Here is a 21,632-nt window from a genome sequence, read left to right as displayed (position 1 = left end):
AGCACAAGCAGGGGGAGCAGCCGAGGGAGAAAGAGAGGCAGACTCCCCATGAGCTGGGAGCCTGATGTGGGGCTCGATCTCAGGACCCGGAGATCAACACCTGAGCCAAAGGCAGAGGCTTTAACCCACTGAGCCCCCCAGGTGCCCCTCAATAGTAAGTCTTTAAGTCATAACTTTCCAAACTTACTATTTTGTGAGTTTTTGTGCCCCTTCGTTTTATTGGGATTTATACATTAGTCTATTAAATACTAAAGTTAATTTAAATAAAAGAGGCATTAGACTTGCAGTAAGGTTAACAGTCATGACATGAAGATGGAGAAACATATCTGAGACGTAACCGAGGAGGTACACTTACAGAACTGAGAGATTCGTGAAAGGAAGGACTGAGAGAACGGAAGTCTAATATAATCTGGAAGTTCTGTCTTGAACAATTAGCTATGTTGCCGACAACACAGGGAACAACAGTGCTGGCGAGGCTGTGGAGAAAGGGGAACCTCCTACACTGTTGGTGGGAATGCGAGCTAGTGCAGCCACTCTGGGAAACAGCATGGAGGTGCCTCAGAAAGTTAAAAATAGAGCTACCCTATGACCCAACAATCATACTACTGAGTATTTACCTGAAGAAGATGAAAACACTAATTCAGAGAGATACGGGCACCCTGATGTTACAGCAGCATTATCTACAACAGCCGGCCTACAGAAGCAGCCCAAGCATCCATCAGCGGATGATCAGATAAAGGAGACGGGGATATAATGCAGACACCACGGAATGTGACCCAGCCATGATGCTCACAGACCCCTAGTAAGACGCGCCCAGCAGATGACTGGGGATGTGAGTCTGCAGCCCAGATGACACAGGAGGGCTGAGGATGAGGGGGCGGATGAGGTGGTGGTCAGCACAGAGGCGTGGCCACAGCCGCAGGGGAGGGCGTGCGGACCGGCACCTGCGTGGAGAATACCGACAGAGAACTCTCCCCTGAAGGGTTTGACAAAGGAAAGGCAATGTCAAGAAGCGGAGAGAATCAGAACACTAAAATACCATGAAAGTGTAAGTAAATGAATAAAGACTTGTTTTGTAAATCTTGAGATTATTAAAGACAGGAGAAAAAAACCTTTGAAGCCTTAAGGGGATAATTTAAGAAAATAAAATAATAAATAAAAGTTAATAACAACTTAACTAGCAGAGGATAAGCAAAGCTGCTTACCAACAAATTCAAACCAACTTGAAATGTTCCTGTATTTATAAGGTTTGGGTAGGTCAGCAGATGGCGAATTGAGAAGAACAGAGCTATGATTTTAAACATGGGCAAATACTCTGCTTTTCCGCCAAAGCTCAAGTCCCTAACACGGGCGGTGGGACTCAGCACAGACGGGGAACACTTCTTCAAGCCCGGTGAGTAGACACGTGGCCCCTCGTGCGGCAGCAGGCACGTGTCCCCGGCAGCGGCCCACCTGCATGGACGCAGTGATCTCCTGCAGGGCGGCATCTGCCTCGTCCTGCTTCGTCTTCAGCAGCGCGCTCTGCCCCCCTGCTCGCCTGCTCAGCTCGTCCACAAGCGCTTTAGCTTCGTTCAGCTTAGACACACCAGCCTGCAGCAGTCAAAGTGGCATAAAGAAAGGTATTTTATACACTCTCTCCTGATGAATGGATAAAGATGGGGGATATATACATCCAACGGAATGTTCTTATGTTCGAGAAAGAATTGAGGCAATCTTTCAGAAGGAAAGAATCCAGGGAAAACGTGTACACACAAATGTTAGCAAGTGGGCTGGGGCTGTCCGCGCTGGTCATGGCAACGACTCACTCAGCCGCGTGCCCAGTAAGCTAAGGCACAGAAAACAAACAGCTCTAAGTGGCACTGGACAGTGGAATAGTCGACACATGTTTGAGAGCTGCAAGACCAGGGTTTTCCCCACTGAACTGCTGAGACAGAAAACAGAATGCAAGGAAAGACTCAGCAAACCTTCTCCACTTCTCAGGCTCCCTGAGTACGTAAAAGGCCTCGTGGGTGGGCCTCGGACCCTGTGCTGGCCGTTACAGCACCCCATCCCACGACCCATGAGTCATCCAGGCAAGGAAAATATGCCCCCTCCTCCATATATGAAAAATATGCCCCCTCCTCTGCAGTAGGAGTTAGGGGTTGGTCACCTAACAAGTGAGAGGATTCGGAGAGACAGTAACCACAAAAAGCATCATAGCCAACACGCACCAAGCACCCAGCACAGAAGACAGCAGCCTGCTGGCTCTTCATCTAACCCACTCACACCCAACGGACCCCATTAAGTCACAGGTCAGCAAGTTTAAGTAGTTTACCCACAGCAGCACAGAGAACTGAAGCAAAAGAATGACCTTCTAAGTACAGTTAGAGGCTTGCTCTGAATTAGACAGAGGCGTGAGAGGATGGTCAGTTAGGAAAGACCCTAGTTTACGACACTAACAGAGAGACACAAGGACTCTAGAGAGCACATGCTCTCAGACAACTTCCGAAGCCAGCATTTAAGTTGAAGCTCTGTAACTACAGAAATGTAGAAAGACAACCGTTCAGAATGTACCCAGTGACAGATAAAAGTATTATTTTATAAGGTATTATTTCATTTTAAAGGTGACTCTAAAGCCTACTCTCAGATACTGTAAAGTACAATGGCTGGAGGTGACCGATACAGCACCTGCAGATGACTTTGTCTTTTCAACAGCTCGTTCTTCTTGCTGCTACTGATGGCAGAATACACGCGCAGGAAGGTCATATACCGGCTTGGCGTCGCACCATGTGCTTTACAAGACTCATGGATTAATAAAAATGACTTTAGAAAATCAGGATCAACTGGAAAGAGAAAACAAAATGATATGATATATACATGATCCGTCACGAAGGAGAGAAACTCATCTCAACTCTATTCCATACCAGATACTTCCACCTACAGAACTATAAACACGAGGCATCATCTTTGCATAAAGGTACATCAATTCACAGCTCCTATGTTCCTAATGTATTTGAGTTACTTAATTTCAGTGCTGTCTGTCCACTGTGACATGTTTCCTCTGAACACTTTTATCACTGCAAGAAAGAGAAAATTACAGGCTGTCACAGCACATCAGTTAGTTGGAATAACAGAACAGGTAATCCAGGAGCAAACGTGGCAAAAGCTGCTTGTGGAAGAGAGACACCAAAGCAAGGAACACAGATCCACTGTCGTTTGACACAGGGCAAAACAGGACCTCCAAACCAAAACAGGAAGAGTCAGTTCACGCAGGATGAACACATCCGTTACTAAACACATTAGCTTCCTCTCATCGCCTCATACCGTGCTCTTTCACATTCTCTGCCTTGGTTAGTAAAGTCAACTTCTCATTGCTTTTCTAAGCCAGAACCCTGAGAAATGTCCTCATGTCCTCCTTCCTCACGGCTGCAGCCATCGGGTCATCAGGCCCCCCCGCAGAACGCCGCTGGGTACCCCCTGTCCATTCCTTCCTCTTGGATTCCTGCAGTGGCCTTGCACAGGGCTCTGATCGCCTTCGATTTCTCCCTACACCCCGCTAGTTTCCAGTAACTGAGGAAAAGGATGGACACAGACACTCGTGTTTCTACAGTAAGATTCTGGCTACATCTCTGCTAACATCTCTCCAGGACCTTAGATCACCCACAAGTCAGAACCCGAATTCCTCAGGGCGATACGGGAGGCCTGTCATTCCCAGAGCCGCCTGCCCTCCCTTCATCTCTTACTCTACCTCTCACACATCCACGTCTCAGCCGTTGGGCTGTTCACAGATCCCGTAAAGCAGCTGCTGGGTTTCTCAGTGCCTTGTCCGTCCTAGTCGGTCTTCCCCAAACTGCCACCATCTGCCGTGTCCATTTGCCGTAACACTGCCAGTACATCCCCTCACTCTCAGAGTCACTCCATATCACCTCCTACCATCACTCACCTCACTGGTCCAGAGTTTACGCTGATAGAGAACACAACTCTTGCTACACTCCATTACACTAGAGCTCCCAAGGCACCTCCAGTTTCCAGCCCCATGCTTCAGGCAAAACAAGTTCAATAACTAACTGGTGACTGGATCATTAGATAAGCAAATTAATGAAGTGCTACGATACTAAAAAAGACTACATTCAAAACGAACTGGGAACTGACAAAACTAATCAGAGTAGAGCTGAGAAAATATGACATCCACACTCAAAGAGCACCATAAACCTTTTCATGTATGAGCTGCATGCTGTGACCTATCTCAGCAAAAAGTGAAAACTAATAGAAAAGTTTAGCCTTCCAGCTAAAGACACCCAAGCAAGTAGCACATCCAATCATCTGGGCAAAGTGTAATTGTTTAACTTCTTAGATGTAAACAATAGTTAAGGAGTTAGGTCCCATATAAAACGACATAAACATGAGTTTATAAACATAGCTTTAGTTTCGTTTTCATCAAAAGAAATCTTTGTTAGGGACACCTGGGGGCACAGTCTGTTGAACATCTGACTCTTGGTTTCTGCTCAGTTCGTGATGTCAGTCAGGGATGGAGGCCCACGTTGGGCTCTGCCCTCGGTACAGACTCTGCTGGGAATTCTCTCCCTCTCGCCCTCTGCCCCTTCCCATCTACACTCTCAAATAAATAAATAAACCTTTTTTAAAAGAAAGCTTTATGTTAGTTTATCATTGTTCAAATTCATCATCGCTGTGAACCTTTAATGAATCTGTAACATCAGAAAATGGCAAGTCTTTCACAAAGTCAATTTCATCAAAATACTACCTGAGGTTTTTTTTTCTTCTTTCCTTTTTTTGTCGCTATATTTTTCGTCACCATCTGTTTCACTGAACAACATTTCAGGGATCTAAAACAGAAAGAGCATTTCTTCAAACATCATCTCAGTATGATAAAGTTTAGATAAACCCGATATCAAGATTAAGAATTTTTTAAAAAATGCTTTTCTTCTAGGTTTCTTACCAGACTCAGAGAAATAATGAATATATGCATCTTCAGAAATATCATTTCCTAGATAAAATTTTGACATACATCAACAACCAGTTGATTGCGAATGACTGACAACCTCACCTGAAAATGACTAGACCATGTGAAATGAAGGAAATCCATTTAGACTGAATTAGGAAATAATCACAAATGCTATTTAAAATCATAAAATATGAAAAATAAAAAGTTTTATTTGGCATCAGGGCATAAAGGGATAGTAAGGATTCTGAGTTTTCCTAAATAAGAAAGAACTAAAAGAAAATAATTCCACAACTGGTAATTAACAATTTCATAACTGATAATCCTAAAAACTATCTGTTGTCAAGCTACTGCTAAGATTTTGCCACACCACCACTGATAAGACCAAGTTTCATAAACACATCATTATGATGATGGAAAGTGCGACAATCCAGGGGCTCCCGGGTGGCTCAGTGGGTTAAGACTCTGCCTTCGGCTCTGGTCATGATCCCAGGGTCTTGGGATGGAGCCCCACATTGGGGTTCCCTGTTCAGTGGGGAGCCTGCTGCTCCTCTGCCCCAGCCCCACTTGTGCTCTCTCTTTCTTGCTGTCTCTCTGTCAAACAAATAAATAAAAAAATCTAAAAAAAATTTTTTTTTAAGTTTTAGAGAAAGAAGCTATCAGTTTCCTGGGAAGAAAATTACAGTAGCAGAGCGCTGACATTTCTGTGACAGGAAGCCCAGCACGTCCAGGCGTGCGGATCAAAGCCTCATTTCCTCGATCTCCCAGACTAAACGCAGCATCACAAAAAAGGCCCTTAACTGACGAAGAATTTGAGAGCACCATGGTTCACGACCAGAGAGTACAGTTTTTTCCTCAAACATCTTCACTGATTTTGCCAAAAACCTAGAGCCTCTGGGAGAATACTTTATATTTATCCTTTCAAATCAACAGAAATTTTTTCATAGGAAACTTGCTTTCTTTAAACTAGTCTGTCCTGGGGCGCCTGGGTGACTCAGGCGGTTAAACTAGTCCGTCCTTCTGTCAACCGGCCGGGCCGTGTAAGCGTCTCACAAGACGTGCGCACACCAACATGTCCCGCTGCGCATGTTACACACGTACAACTTCACGTATCAGTCCACGTGTCCTTACGTACAGTCCCATCAGTGACGCTGGGTGACAAGACCATGGTCTACCCCTAAACAACGCCCCCGTCTGCAAAGCATTCCTGGCTGGACTGGCCCACACTGGCCTCTACCTCCAGGTCCCCTCAGAGGTAAGAATGGCGCATGAGCTCCAGTAACTCCCATTCACAGCCTCCCCTCTCCGTTCCTTCAACTCCTCCCTCCTGTCAGCTTCCCCACCAGCTTCTCCTCAGCCAATCCCGCCCCACCCCAAAGGCTCAGACCCTGAGACCGTGTCACTAACAACCCCTGGACACATTCCGCCGACTCACTGGCAAGTATCCCGGTGGGCCCAGCCCGCCCCCTTCGTGAGGTCAATAACCCTCAGGCTCCAGCGAGACCCGCGCTCTAGGAGCCTGAGCGTCACCGCGCTGTCATTCGCCATCTTCCTATTAGAGCTCGCAAGTCCCTGGCCCTCGCACGTGGGGTCACACTCGAGTAACAGACCCCAGTGCGGGCCAAGGGCAAGCGAATGCCCACGGCAGGCCTGCACCGGTGAGTGTGCAGGTGACTGAGGGACACACACGCTACGCTGACTGGCCTGGTGGCCGACTCACGCCAACCCTTGGGCCACCCGGCCCTCGCGCCCCCTTCTCCGCAGCCTCCCGCTGTCGCTCGTGCAGACTGCCCTGCAGGCCTTCCTTTCTCCCTTCAGGACGCTACCAGCTCTGCCCTGGGCTTTTCTCTCAGCTCCTCACCTTCCTTTCACTGAGAAAACAGAAACAACCAGAAGACTGTCCAACTCTTCCCGATGGCACCCCTGCTGGAGCCGGGCCCCGGACTCTGCCTTCTTCACTGCAACGACCCATGCCCGGTCCTCTCACGTGTGCACTAGACCCGCACGCTGTCTGCTCCGCAGGGACATGGCTCCACAACGCTTCTGCCTTCCATAAACTTCTGCCTCCTTGTGAGCATTCCCAGCAGCACAAAACATGCAACAGTCTGTCTCATCTCAGAAGCTTAAAAAAGCAAGCTATTATTTTCACCCACTCCTTTCCTACTGACCCATTTCTCTCTTCCACTTAACAACAAAACGCCTCCCGAGAGGGGACCACACTCGCTCTCTCCAGGCCCTTCTCCTTGTTTCTGAAACCCACCCCAAGGTGGCAGCTCCTAACTGAAGCTGCTTCGTCAGCCTCCCCCTCTCCTCCGTGCAGCGACAGGCGAGAGCTCCCAGGCCCCCTGTGTTTGTGTGTGCCCCCCGAAATGCAGCGTGTGCTCGCCTTCCAGCTCCTCCGCTCTCCCTCCTGCTTCGCCGCAGCAGCCCCTTCTCCGTAGCCCTTGCTGTTCCCGCCTTCCCGCGTCAACCTCAGCGTCTTAAAGAGCCCAGTCCAGACCGCAGTCCGGGGCTCTCTGCACCCTGCAGCCAACGCTCATTCCTTGGGGCTATCATTCATTCTCATAACAGAAAATACCACCTCTACACTGACAATTCCCACTTTTTTATCCCGGACGCCTGACCTTTCCTTCCCCTGCACTCCGGACTGCTGCATCCGGAAGCCTTCTCCGCCCTGCAGCTGGGAGGTCCGACATTGCGTAACGAATGCGTCTACACCTGAAGCCTCATGTCCTCCCATCAAAATGCTCTTCTCAGTCCCCCGTTCTCCACGCTCAGTCACTCCATCCTTCGGGACTGAAGCCAGCATCCTCGGCAGTACCCCAGGGTCCTCCCCTCCTTTTACACCTTAGTGCCGTCTGGCAGCAGCTTTGGTTGTCTCTACAGGAAAACGTCTTCCGAATCTTACCCCTTCTTACGGCCTCTCCCACTCCGTCCCTAATGCACGCCATCCCTCGCCCTTGCTGGATTACTGCAGCAGCTTTGTCACTAATGTGACCCCGGCCTTCCGAGAGTCTATTTGCAACCTAGAAGCCAGAGTCATCCCATTAAGACATGAGAACGATATGTCAAAACCTCCAAAGGCTCCCTTCCCGGTTTCCAGGGAAAGCTGAAGTCCTGAGAATGGCTCCCAAGCCCCATCCTGACTGCTGACCTCGTCCTTCCCTGACCTCGTCTCCAACTCCTCTCCCTCCGAACCACTCGCTAACCGCTGAATGGGCTTCCGCTGACCCCCCGAATCACCAGGCAGGCTGTCCTCTCATCGATCCCCCCAAACCATGTCAACTCCCTGAGGCAGGACTTCCGCCCACATTTTCTCTCCTATGACCCTAACACAGAGAACAGGGACACACCTTAGAGACCCGATAATTACTTCTTAAGGAAGCTGCTCATTTGTGTGAGCTCATTTGTGTCCTTTTCCTATCCTTTATCTAACTGCTGCAATCTAACTAAATATCATCTCATCTGTAAAACCTTATCTCTTATCCCAAATTACACTCCTCCTCTGACTCATGATAGGCCGCAGTTTGTACCCCTACTACACAAGAATGAAGAAATGAATGATGGAGAATATAAGTATTATTCAAAGAGACAAAGCTGACAAGTATAATTTCTCAAACAAAACTATGGCAAAGGCTTCTAGTTAGGATGGCACAAAGGGTTCACACTTCACACACATCCCTCTCCCAAAACTTAGCACCGCAATGATAGTTTTTGTTTTAAAGATTTGATTTTTTTTTTAATTTAAAAAAATGGCTGCGATGTTTTCAGCATAGGCTAGCTAATGAAAGGATAACATTTTTCAAGTACAGTAAGTACCTCCGTTGTCCTTAAGAACATACTCTTCAACATGAAGTCCGACCCTCAACCACGTCACACAAGAGCACAAAGGAAAAAGAGGGGTTTTCAAACATGTATGTTCAGCGCCACAATTACATAATATAACAAACGCCAAAGCAAAGTCAGGAAAATCTGTAACTTTAAAAAGAAAATATGCTGGTTTGCATTTCCATGCTTAGAGGTTAAACTTACTTTCCTCATGCTGCTGTCTGACCAACCCTCCATCCACAAGACCTGGCATTTCTTATGCAAAGCTGGGTTACTCTCACAGTTGATGATGAAATTTAAATTTGTAGAATCCATTATCAAGACTATATGCAAATTTTGTTGAATTCCTAAAAAAATAAATTATTATGGGCATTAAAACAATAATAACTGGGGATATCTGTATGTGGTCTGCTTTTATGAGTTTAAAATTTTCTAAAATGAAATGGCAGGAGCCATTAAGCAGTATTACAGTTACGATTTTTGTTTTTGTTAAAAAACACCTGTGTGTGTATGTGTGTATGCATGCTAAGAGAACAGATCCAGAAGGAACTCCTGAAGAAGGCAAGTGTGTGTACCACATTGCTGCTTCATATGTTACTTTTCAAAGGTGATACTGGATTCTACCTTACAGTGTTTCTTTTAAGGATTTTGGCTTCAATATTCAAAGCAACTGATATTCAAAATCAGTTTCATATTCAAATATTCAAAGCAAACTGATCTCCAATTTTCTTTCAGGAGAAATTATTTTTCCTGTTTCAATATCAATGTTATTTTCCCTTCATGAAAAGGAATTTGAAAACTCTGCTTCATTTTCTTTGTTCTGAAACTGGGTCAAAAAGCACCGGCATGACCTGTGTCTCAGAACTGCGGTAGCGTTTCCTTATGAACTTGAAGGAGAGGGAAGGGCGGTAGCTCTTCATCCAGTTTCTCTGCTTCAATAAGAAACGTCCTTTCGGGGACAGAGTAGAGCTAAGCATAGCAGTGTCTTACCCCCACGTCTTCAATGGGGCTACACACACAGCACATAAAACTGCTTTCGGGAGGCACCTGGGTGGCTCAGTGGGTTAAGCCTCTGCCTTCGGCTCAGGTCGTGATCCTAGGGTCCTGGGATCGAGCCCCACATCAGGCTCTCTGCTCAGCAAGGAGCCTGCTTCCCTTCCTCTCTCTCTGCCTGCCTCTCTGCCTACTTGTGATCTCTGTCAAATAAATAAATGAAATCTTTAAAAAAAAAAAAAAAACTGCTTTCAGGGCTCAAAGAAAGTTGGTAAGCTAGAGAAAACTAGAGAGTCTGGCAAAATGTAAACAGTTCAGTAATTTTCTAAGAAAGGAGATTCTAAACACTGGCTTTACCACAGAGAAACAGAAGCACTGAAGTAAATGTTCCAAGGGAGACTGAAACACTTTCACCTTTCCCTTTTGCTAAAATTTTGCTGACACGCTTTTACTAAAGATTAGCTTTTCTAAAAGTACCATATTAAAAAAAAAAAGTGTAAATTACCAAACAGACCGAAGATTTAAGATACCTTTGCAACCTAATCAGAAAATATGGCAAACTGAGACGCCTGGGTGGCTCAGTTGGTTAAGCAGCTGCCTTCGGCTCAGGTCATGATCCCAGGGTCCTGGGATCGAGTCCCACATAGGGCTCCTTGCTCGGCAGGGAGCCTGCTTCTCCCTCTGCTTCTGCCTGCCTCTCTGTCTGCCTGTACTCGCTCGCTCGCTCTCCCTCTGTCTCTGACAAATAAATAAAATCTTAAAAAAAAAAAAGACTTTGATTTAAAAAAAAAAAAAAAAGAAAATATGGCAAACTAAATGTTATTTATTGCACATGAGCCAGAGTCTAAATTGATGAATTCAGTAGTCACTTACTATACGTGAAGTAATTGAAGACGGGCCCGAAAAAGCCATCCTGTGAAGCCTCATCTTTGAGAGGCAACAGCAAAGGCTCTAATTCTTCCAGGGTATAGAGTCCAGGAACTTCACCTATGGAACACGGCACTTCTCGTGAATTTTAGCTGTGTTATCCCAGTTCAAGCACATTCAAACACATCCACAACACTTCTTCTACTTTGCTATCCATCTGCCCTTATTTGGGCTGTTTCAAAAATACACAACCCTATCGCCTCTCGATTACTCACAAATCTCCCTCTGTTGTCTTCACGTACTAAAACTCAAACCCCTGTACAGCCGTCCAAGGCACTGGGCCACCTAGCTGTCCGGTTCTTCTCCACTCCTCCCAGACAAGACCTTGTACCTAAGCTTCAGTGAGCTTCTCTGTGTCCCATAAAGATAATGAAATACTCCTCTTCCCAGAATTTATACGCACAGTCTTCCTCTGGCCTTTACCTTCCGCCCCAAGTTACTGTGTGTCCTAGGAGACACTGCTGTGCCGACTTCCTGGGTGCTGGGGTGAGCACTCTCTCTCTCTCTCACCTCTAAACATGTTACTGTTCAGCATGTATCATGTCACATAATCATGGAGAAATGTTTTCCTTTCCTCCCACATTAGATTCTGAGTTTCCAAAGGACAGATATTTAGTCACATTCAATATTAACCTCAGAACATCCTCAGCAAAGTATTCCAGAGAAACAAATAAATATTTATTAGATGGATGGATGAATGAATGAATGAACCCGTACTAGAAACCAAAACTAGCCCAGGGCCTGCTACAAGGCAAGAGAATGACGAAAGACAAATCACACTGGATTAGGACCACAAGTGTTGATGGGAGACTGAACTAGGTCTTACTCACCACTGTGAGTCCAGTATTCAGAACTGGGCCTGGCACATAACAGGTGTCTAATAAACAATTATTAAGGCAATATATTTCAAGTTTGCAAGAAACAGTAAATTAAGTGAAAACCCTTTTGCCACACATCCTATGTTCACGCAGGGCCTGTCCCTGCCTCACCCCGAGCATCGCCCAGGCCCGACTCAGCTGCCAGCCGTGCCCCGTCCACCAAGCTCATCCACGTCCAAACACGCGCACACACAAACCTGTTCTGTCTTTCTCTCACTTTCAGCCCTAACAAGACACTTCCAATGCCTTAACTTCAGCAATGAAACCTAGCTCTACATACATATGATCCACTCTGGCAAATAAGACTTTGAAATAGAAAAAAAATAGAAAAAAGAGACAAAGGCCTATTTTCCCTGAAAGTATTTTTCAAATACTTTTTTTGCTACAAATGTTGCTAAAATTTGATTTTTATCATTACAACTTGATAATAAAGACCAGTTTATCTTAAAACAAAAACAACTAGTGTATTGATGCTTATATGGATGTTTGCTTTCACAAACAAAACAAAACAAAAATCTGTCTCTCTGCAGGACAGTTTCAGCCCTAAGGACCAGGCCTCCACCTAGTGATGACTGAAGGCTACGCAGGGACACACACAGACAGACACACACGTGCACAAAGGCAGTCCTGTGAGCAGCTCCCAAGCCCACATAGCCTCACTATGGCCAGGCCTCTGCAGACCTCGGGCCAGGGTCTGGCCCTCTGGCCGCTCACTAGAGCCCGGCCAGCAGTCACGTGCGCACCCAAGTAAGGATGCCGCGTGCCCTAAGCTATACGTGCGTGTTCTTCAACCAGAGCTGTGACATCCTGAAGAGAAGACCATTTCCTTTCAGAGCCTACCTTTTGCATGATACAAAACAAGCATTAACCAAAAACTGGGTCCAACACACACATCATGGAAACTAGCTTTTAAAAAGGTTTATGTTGCACTTAAATAACAAAACAATCCTGGTCCAAGTTTGGAACTAAGCTACCTCCAACCAATTTGAACAGTGACGACTCCTAACGACTTTTGAATAAATGTCCTAAGTTCTTCATAGAGGAAGACATACAGGAAATTGCAGGTCTCCTCTCCAGGAAATCACGAACACAGGTGACTCGAGACGACAAGAGCAGACTGTGATCTGGGAAACAGACGCCCCAGATGTGAGAATCTCTCTGCACTTACATGTCCACATTTAGGCCACTATTCAACCATTCCACTAACAATGGAAAGAGAGGTCCTATCACATTTTTATTATAAATTATCCTATATATTTCCCTGCATACTAAATCTACCATTTCTGTAGGTGAAATTTCTACACATAATAGAGCTGCTGTATTAAAGGGTACGGTACATTGTTTTTAAACTACACTGGCTGATAACTTTCCCAAAACACTGTAACAAATAATGGTCCCACCAAAAACATGTGAGAGGGCCAGTTCTTCAGACATTCACCAACATTAATGATCATTTTTGGCGGCACCTGGGTGGCTCGGTCTGTCTATGGCTCAGGTCAGGTCATGATCCCAGGTCCTGGGATCGAGTCCCACATCGGGCTCCCTGCTAGGCAGGGAGCCTGCTTCTCCCTCTCCCTCTCCCTCTGCTGCTCCCCTGCTTGTGCTCTCTCTCTCCCTTTCAAATAAGTAAATAAAATCTTTTAAAGATAATAATAACAATCATGTTCATGAAGTTATTCAATCTCCTGGTTTCATAAAAATGGGCTTTCTCAATTCTCCAGCTGCAAACATGTTTCACCCCACGTCCCCTTAGTAAAACCCCTACCGCATGTGCTCAGAAACACAATTTTACACAAGGCTACATGACCCGAATAATTTTCACATTATTACTCCTCTTTCCTTGGAAGAGAAATCGTGCACTTGCCTGAAGACAGAAGGCTATTGATCATCTCCAGAAAGGCGGGGTGGACGAACTGGTGGTCCTCGAGCAGGAGGACCACCTGCTGGGTGTCGATCCCTGCCAGGTGCAGCACCTGCACAGTGACAAGAGCCGTCCTCACACCGGGGTCACGTGCGCAGCCAACTCTAAAACCACCGTTCTTGATGCAAAGAACATCTTTCTGTTCCCTTCCCCCTCTCTCTTCCTTTCATCATCAACATGAAAATCACACTTCAGCCGTGGAGTGCAGCAAGTGAATCAAGTCCAGGAACAAACGCGTGGGGAAACAGTAATACGATTTCACAGCTAGGACAGATGATGGTGTTTAAATACACCCCCTGTGTCCCATATAAACTCTGTCCTATTATCTTCCACATCCTCCAAGTCTCTCATAAGCCAGCATGCCTGAGAGCCAGGATTCCTAAAAAGAATCCTTTTCCTATCTGTACATAAAAATACAGTTTTCTAATAACCACGGGGAAAATAATCATTGAAATTAAAGACTATGTTGTATTATTAAAGACATAATGGTCACTGAGGGCTTTTGGAGTAACAAGTCATTGTGATTTAAAACCAAATACAGTAAAGGATTTGAGGCACTCACATGTTTGAGATCATTTTTGAACTGCTTCAGTGCATACCCTCTGGAAATCTTCGGAGAGAACAGCACAGCTCCGTGCATATGACTGACCAGGGAAGTGATGGTCCGCCGGCCAACGCCACTGCGTCCAGCCAGGAGGAGGGAGCCCCCGGGGAAGCTCAGCACTCGGTCGATCCGAGACATATACTCCAGCACTTCTTGGAAAAGTAAAATATCTAAATTCTGGTTATCTCGTCCATAATGGATCAGGCCCTTTTAAAACAATCACGAAGAACATTTTATCATTAGTATATGCCCTGACACATAACAAAATATGATCTAGAGTTGGGTTATACTTTTGATGCACTCTGGAAAAGGGGTTCAGTGACGGGGTGTCCTCTCAGGCGCCACAGCCTCCCCAGGCATCCACCTTTTCTATGAAAAATCTTGCGATGCCAAAAACATTCAGGAGCTCACAGTGATCAGACACCTGCTGGCATCACTGACACAATGAGTTAAACGTAGTGAGATACAGCAGATTAGTTACAAAACCTTCAAGAACTCTCCAGCTGTCTTAGTGGCCTCACATCAGACCAGCCTGCGCAGATCACAAGAACTAATCTTGGGACTCTCGTTGGTTTGCACCACGGTGGAATGACTCCAAACGCACGTGCGGGCTGCCCCCAGTATCTGAAGGACACCAGACTTCACATACTTAGCAACTTTTAACATCCCCAAACTTTGCAATATCCATCCTACACATAGTATGAACTTCTCTAGATATAAAATCCACACTCACTTCCAAAGCAAATACTGATTTTAAATCATCATATATAAGTGTTTCTCCTTCTTTATTATAATTTCACAAAAAACAAAGAACAGAACACGTCTCTAGGGCAGTGCCCCTCAGTTGCAGTGACCAGCAGCATCAGCATCACCTGAGGGCCCATGAGAAATGTGCAATGAGACTTCCTCAGGTTGGGACCCAAGGGACAGGGTAGTTCCTGGTTCTCCAAGTGATTCTAATGCCTGCTGAACTTGGACACCATTGCTCTAGGATGATTTTACAATTACTATTAAACCTCATCAGTTATACCAACATCAGACACATTCTGCTAACAGGTACCTTGGCCATCTTACCCACATCCGGGTCTATGCGGGCATTCAGTTAGATCTGCCGCAGCTGACTGTATTCTACAAGAACCGGCTTGGTCTGGTGGCTAATCTCTGTCTGCCTCGAAAATGTTACAATAAATATTTCTTAAATGACTAGAATGATAACCAAATGCCAATTCAACCTCGTGATTCAGATTATAACTTTCTCTTTTAAGATTTATTTATTTACTTATCTGAAAGAGAGAGAGAGACCGTGCACACGCACATGGGATCGTGCTAATGGGGGGAGGAAGGAGAAGAGGAAGCAGGCCCCCCACTGACAAAGAGCCCAACGCAGGACTCAATCTCAGGACCCTGAGCCGAAGGCAGACGCTTCACCCCCTGAGCCACCCAAGCGCCCCAGATTATACCTTTCTAATAACATCCTTGAGGTCTGCAGAATTCAGTTTTCCAAGGGGTTTCCCATGAGGAGGCAGTGGCTGTCCTGGGGCCACTCTTGTTCCGGAGTTGTGTCGCGCTCCCCATGTAACATAGAAACTGTCTGCAGAAACAAAAAGTGTTTTTGGTTTTGTATGTGTTACCTGTAATGGCAGCACCAGGAAATACATTGCTCACTAAATTTTATTTTTCAGTTAATCTGTCCAAGATCATCCCCTAAAAGTGGAAGTAAGTTACTCCACAGTGCCTGGCGAGATAGTCAAGTCAGCTAAGACACAAAGGATGTCAAACTGTCCCTGACCAGGAATGGCTGTGTCCCTGCTCCAGCCCTGACCCCCACGACCTCTCCCCAGATGAAGTGCCTTGCTCCTAATGCTCCCCACGCCTCTTCTTTTTGCTCTTTCTCCCTACTTCTCACCCCTTCTCCACAACCTCCATACAAAATGGGCAGCTGAAACGAACGTAAAGCTCTTGTTGAGAAAGAACACAGATTGATAAATACCATCAAGAGCCTTAATTCTAAAATAAAAATTAAATGAATTTTAATTAGAAAACAAAAACCACTTCCCCTTAAGTTTGTCTCCAGCAGCAGCCTGTGAGCACACGAGGGAAATCTGCTGACTGCCCCGCAGAACCTTTCCCTCCGGTCCGTTCGGGAGGCCTCTCGGTGAGGCTTCCTCCTCCTCACACGCCCCGCTCAGAGGCAGCTGGAGTGACCCAGACCCCAGCTCCAGCACGTCTTCTTTCCCTCGCCACCGCTCCTCCTACATGTTCTCTTCTCTGCAGAAACCTCTCTAGTCCAACTCTGCTTGGGAACAATGCTGCCATAATCACCAAGTGCAAATCCCCGTCGGAGGCGCTGCCTCCATCATGACCTGCTGTGCTTGGGAAGTCTTCTTCCTCAGAGCTGCAGGACCATACTCAACAAGCCACAGCACCAGTCCTCAGTTTCTGCCTACCCCTTCTACTCTTATCTCCCCGGGATCAAAACTCAGTCCATTTTTCTTTACTCCTAAACACTCCCCATGAACTAGCTAACCTTATTCTGTGGGTTAAATCATCAACTACTTCTGTGCCAAAACCTATTCACCTATCGACAAATCTCCTAAGCTCTAGTCTGGTCCCATACTTGCGGCTGCTTAACAGACATATGATGAACACGTAACATTCATCCATTGAACACCCCGTGTTTAAGCCCCGCACTTCCTGTTAGAGACGAGCAATCAGACAGACATGACTGCTATGTTCACGGAGCAGATACGCAGATCACCCAAAAGACACTCAAGAAGCCTGCAAACACTGAAACCCGGCGACAGCTGCTCACCATCTTCATAGGTCATCAGGTGTCCCCTGAACGACCACAAGAGCCTCCCAGCCTCCCAGCGCGGTTCTCTGCGACCCATCTCTGCCCCTCCAGTGGCATCCTTACTAGCACTCCCGAGGCACACACGACAGAATCACGCACCCTGACTGCTTGGGTCTCCTGTCTACCGCTGCACTCTGCTCCACACTCCAGCTTCCTGGAGACTCGGAGGCTGTGCACACTCTTCTCCCCTTCACGGGAATGCCCTGCCCCTCTCCTTCACGCAGTACTGTTATCCCTCAAGACACTCCCTGTATCACTCAGAAGATGGTGTATCTTAGTTGTTCATCTAACAAACTATGTACAGGGCCTATATGCTGAGAACTACACAACACGGACAAAAGAAAGCCAAGAATATGTGAATCATGCTCCGAGACTGGAAGACTCAGCATGCGGATCCTGCCGCTTCTCCCCAAAGCAACATCGAATTACGGCACTTCCTGTCCTAAGCTTAGCAATATTATTTATACAGAAGGCAAAGGGATGTAAATAGCTAAAAACAAACTGCAAAAAAGAAGAAGACAGCAGGAGAAATCAGTCTTCCCAAATTCGAGACTCCTGCAGGTAATGTAATGAAAACCAGCGGAACGGACAGGAGGCAGACACTAAGTGACACAACAGAATCGAGCCCGAGAAGTATGTTCACACAACTACTCTGACAAAGCGCAAAGCAGCTCAAGGAAGAGAAGTTCCCTTTCCAATAAATGGCCCCGGCGCAAGCGGACATCTGTCAGCAAAGAAAGTGCCGAGGCCTCACTCTTCGTACAGACACGAACTCAAAGTGGACCACCAACATTTGTGCAGGAAGAGACACCGTTCAGGCAAGTGTCAGTCTGAGCAAGCCGATGTCACTGAAGAAACCAAACCCACCTGCGGTACCCGGAGAGAGCCACAGGCCACCCCGGCAAGGCCGCCCGCCCTCAGAACCAGCGACTCGGAGCCAGAGGCGCGAGCAGGGTGCTCCCACCTGCCGTCCAGCCTCAGCCACCGCAGTGCACTTCCCGGGTCCGAAACTCGAGCCTGGAAAATCCCTCTCTGCACCTCAACATCCTCCTCATCTTCAAAATCCCCTTGGGCCTAAGCAATTAGGGCCCTGCAGCCGAGAGCCGCTCACAGCACACACACAGCAGGCCCTCCGGGAGCACTCACGAAGGCCAGCTTTGCAGAAAGTCCTCCTGCGGCCGAGCGGGCTGCCAGCGGACACGCCCACGGCACAGCCTTGCATCACAGGTCCTCTCGCCAGGACAGTTTTCGTATCACATGCGCTCCTCCCAGCACAGTTTTCAAGCTGCGGGCTGATGGCCAGTGCTGATAGCTGCCAAAGGGACAAAGCTGCGGGCAGCGCTGTCCTCTACTCGGGCAGCCAGCGCCCAAGCCAGAGCCGAAAGCTCATAAGGAGTTCCGCGCTGACAACACACCTTACTCTCAAGCAGAAGTTAATTACAGTCACATACGGGTTTTTCCCAACGATCTTTAAGGTTCATCTACATACGGCTTTAAATAAAACCTTTATTAGTAAAAATCTCTCAGGAAGCACAATTTTGAACTGTACATTTAAAACACTATGGCCTGAATCCAAGAAAACAATTATTGTCACTCTATTTTATTTGTATTTACTTAGAAATCTAGCGAAAAGGAAAAAGCAGCCCCTTGCAATAAAATATTGAATTACCCAAACCTTTCATTTGCACAGAAACACGAAATCATGCTATTAGCAAGAAAAATAAGTTTACAGTTCTCATAGCATTCACACACTGCATCAACTCCGTACTGTATTACCTGCCATATTGTCTAGCACGTCTGAGCCCCAATCTCCTTGAAATACCGATGTTAAAATGCTGTCAAATAAATGAAGTTCCTTCGCACCAACAATTTTGTCACGAAATAAGCGCCGTGCTTCATAAGCCACGATTTCTAATACATAATCTAGTGGATGATTTGAAGATCCTTAAAAAGACAACATTTTTTTTAGTTGTAATAGAATTCAAATGACTTGTAGATGATCTATTTCAACATAATACTAGAAAGAAATAGAGAATAAAAATCTGCATACCGTCAGGTTGGCGTCAGATAAATACAAGAAAAGGGGAAAAAGGTAAAATTCCACGTGTTATTAAGTTGACAAATTGTTTTAAAAAATATATTAACCATTATTATCTCTACTTAGTCAATAAAAATATTAATTCCAAAAAGCATATTAAACATGAGTAACGATTTTATTTTTCCCCAAATCAAGTTCTAACAGTGACAATCACAAACAGTTCAGAACACACGCACACATGCACAGATAAACTGTGGCATTCCAAAGAGAAGCAATTTGAAATCATGAAAGCAAAACTTACCTCCTTCTAAATCGTATCTGAATAAGCCAAGAACCCACTGGGTAAGGATGCAAGGAGTAAAGAAATAGTGACTATAATCATCAACTGTAAATTTGGCCCGCACCTGGAAAAGAAAATAAACTGTCAATCTACCCTTTAAATACATAACATATACATAATGCATTTCCAAATAATGTGTTAAGTTTTTCAGTCACCACAGACTCACAGGAATGCCCAAGTTCTACTAGTGAGGAGAAAACTGTATTTCATAGAACTGATTTCCTTAGCTACCTCAGACATTGTATTTTACCCATTCAAAAACATGATCTAAGAGCAGTCATTCATAGGCTACAACAAACTGCCAAAACATTGTCTAAGAGAAAAATAAAAGGTTAAAAAGCCCTGGTGAGCAAAAGAATTCAAGGAAGGTGAAGCTAAGCTTCCTGAACAGCCGTCGCTATTCCACGGCGCCCAGGTCTGGGAAAGACGTGCTTTTGAGGGCTCGGGGCCGCAGAGCAGTGTGTGCTCGCCAAGTCCGTGAGTCGCTGACAAACCAGAGCGCTCCTCCTGGATACAGAACCAGTGAGAGCCTGCGCCTTCCTCTCCACGGACAGTACCCCTGCTCTCATTCTGCCCTTGATCCCTTAACTTCTGAATTAATTTAGAAAGTAATCACTGCTTTCTAATTCTCTTGCCCTACTTCTACTCCACGACGACAAAAAGCATCCTCCGCAAACACTTCCCTAACTTGAATGCGCTGCTCCCTTCACCCAGGAAGCTCTTTTTCATCTCAGCCACTCTGGGAACGTCTATTCATTTCTCAAAACTCAGACCCCACGCTGGGGTGCCTGGGTGGCTCGGTCAGTTGAGCACCCACCTGAGTCTTAATTTTGGCTCAGGTTGTGATTTCAGGGTCATGAGATCGAGGCTCTGTGCTGAGTGTGGAGTCTGCTGGAGAGTCTCTCTCTCTCCGCCCCTCCCTCTGCCACGCCGCATGCCCTCTCATAAATAAGCCGATCTTTCAAACCGATCTTGCAATCAGTCTTTCAGAACAAACCAACTCAGATCTTATCCCACGTCCGTGTAACAACTAGCACACAGCAGTCATGTGCTTCCCCTCCTCCGCTAAGTCGTGCCTGTTGTCACCGATCTACGACTCATCCCGCTGTAGTCGGACTTTGTCTACAGGAGCGGGATCCTGACGGGTCTGTAAGCTTCCCGAAGGCAGAGACTCGGTCATCTCTGCATCCCCAGCGCGGCCACTAGACAAGCAGTTACTGCGTAAATGTCTCCTGTGCCCTTACCACCTGATGCTAAGCCCGTCCTGCTTCCCCATGGAAGGAACCTGAGGCATTTTCTCACATGCCACAAGAAAGAAAGAAACCTCAAAGCCCATGCTCCGGTTTGAAGTCTCGCAGACAGACACTGACAGAAGTCAGGAGAAAGATCGAGTTTTGGAAAGCAGAGGAACATTCTGAATACGCTGCATGTTAGCAGGTAACAGAATAACCACCCAGCACGACTTGTTCAACCCGTTTCACCAAGTGTCCGTAGACACAGTGCCGGGTGGCTCAGCAGGCCTCTGGCCTCAGAGAGCTCACTGTCTGGCAGAAAAGTCCAACCGACAAGACGAGTAGAAAGGTGGAGTGTCAGCGCAGGTCAGCATTAAAGGCAGTCCTCTGGGACTGAAACCAAGAGACACAACAACGACAATATAAATGAGCAAGTATTTACCTGTTCATACACTTGGACCATAGATCCTGCTAAGAGATAGATTTTTGAGGAAGAGCCCCAAATAGAGTGACTCTTCAGATTTTTATGGAGAACAGGCTCCAAATATGCTCCATAGATAGTCTGCAGTTGCTCTCTTTCTGGGTAACTGGAAAAGGGCACATAAGAAAACAGCTGAAAAAGCAATGTTCCGGATTGTTCTGTTAGTGTTCATTTGCAGCAGTTTTCCAGCTGTGCTGCTCTGAGATCTGGGTACCCACACCCTGCCCCCAATCTATCGAGAGACTAAAGCCACGCTCCAGGTCCCTTTCTGACAGCTCTTTATCTGCTCTCAAACACTGAGGGTCCTAATAGAAGTTTCCAGGGAAACTACTTAAAAACCTAACTGTTTGGAAACCACTGATTTTTAGAAAGGACCAAGAGGTAAATTTTGCTTAAGAAATAGTATTTTAAGTAACAGCTACCCATAAAGCAGTAATCCGCCTCAGAATGGTAAAAGCAAAACTAATACAACAGGTGAAATCAACCTGTTTTTCTCAAGACAAAATTGATTTCAATACAGCCTAACTGGGAGCTATAACCTTTCTGAAAGTACATATAATAGATGGGTGCGATTAGCAGGGAAGCATCCAAACAGGA

At 46.2% G+C, this 21,632-nt stretch overlaps 1 protein-coding gene across 6 annotated transcripts in view; it reads right to left on the bottom strand.

The window, feature by feature from the left end:
* The window catches only part of DYNC2H1 (dynein cytoplasmic 2 heavy chain 1), a 670,805-nt gene that overhangs the window by 171,371 nt on the left and 477,802 nt on the right, over positions 1–21,632 (bottom strand). For 5 of the 6 annotated variants that reach the window (XM_082683959.1, XM_082683958.1, XM_082683961.1 and 2 more), the window contains 11 exons: positions 20,997–21,141; positions 19,284–19,386; positions 18,721–18,888; positions 15,551–15,681; positions 14,049–14,297; positions 13,430–13,538; positions 10,634–10,747; positions 8,972–9,114; positions 4,742–4,823; positions 2,668–2,822; positions 1,453–1,590 (listed from right to left, as the gene is read on the bottom strand). In XM_082683959.1, coding sequence (XP_082540085.1) covers positions 1,453–1,590; positions 2,668–2,822; positions 4,742–4,823; positions 8,972–9,114; positions 10,634–10,747; positions 13,430–13,538; positions 14,049–14,297; positions 15,551–15,681; positions 18,721–18,888; positions 19,284–19,386; positions 20,997–21,141 — 1,537 coding nt within the window. The remainder of the gene's footprint in view (positions 1–1,452; positions 1,591–2,667; positions 2,823–4,741; positions 4,824–8,971; positions 9,115–10,633; positions 10,748–13,429; positions 13,539–14,048; positions 14,298–15,550; positions 15,682–18,720; positions 18,889–19,283; positions 19,387–20,996; positions 21,142–21,632) is intronic. The other variant, XM_082683962.1, reaches the window with a different exon arrangement.

Source organism: Mustela nivalis (assembly GCF_964662115.1).
Source record: "Mustela nivalis genome assembly, chromosome: 9".
Classification (NCBI taxonomy): domain Eukaryota; kingdom Metazoa; phylum Chordata; class Mammalia; order Carnivora; family Mustelidae; genus Mustela; species Mustela nivalis.
Note: the sequence above shows the minus strand (reverse complement) of the source record. Positions and strands in the feature narration are given on the sequence as shown.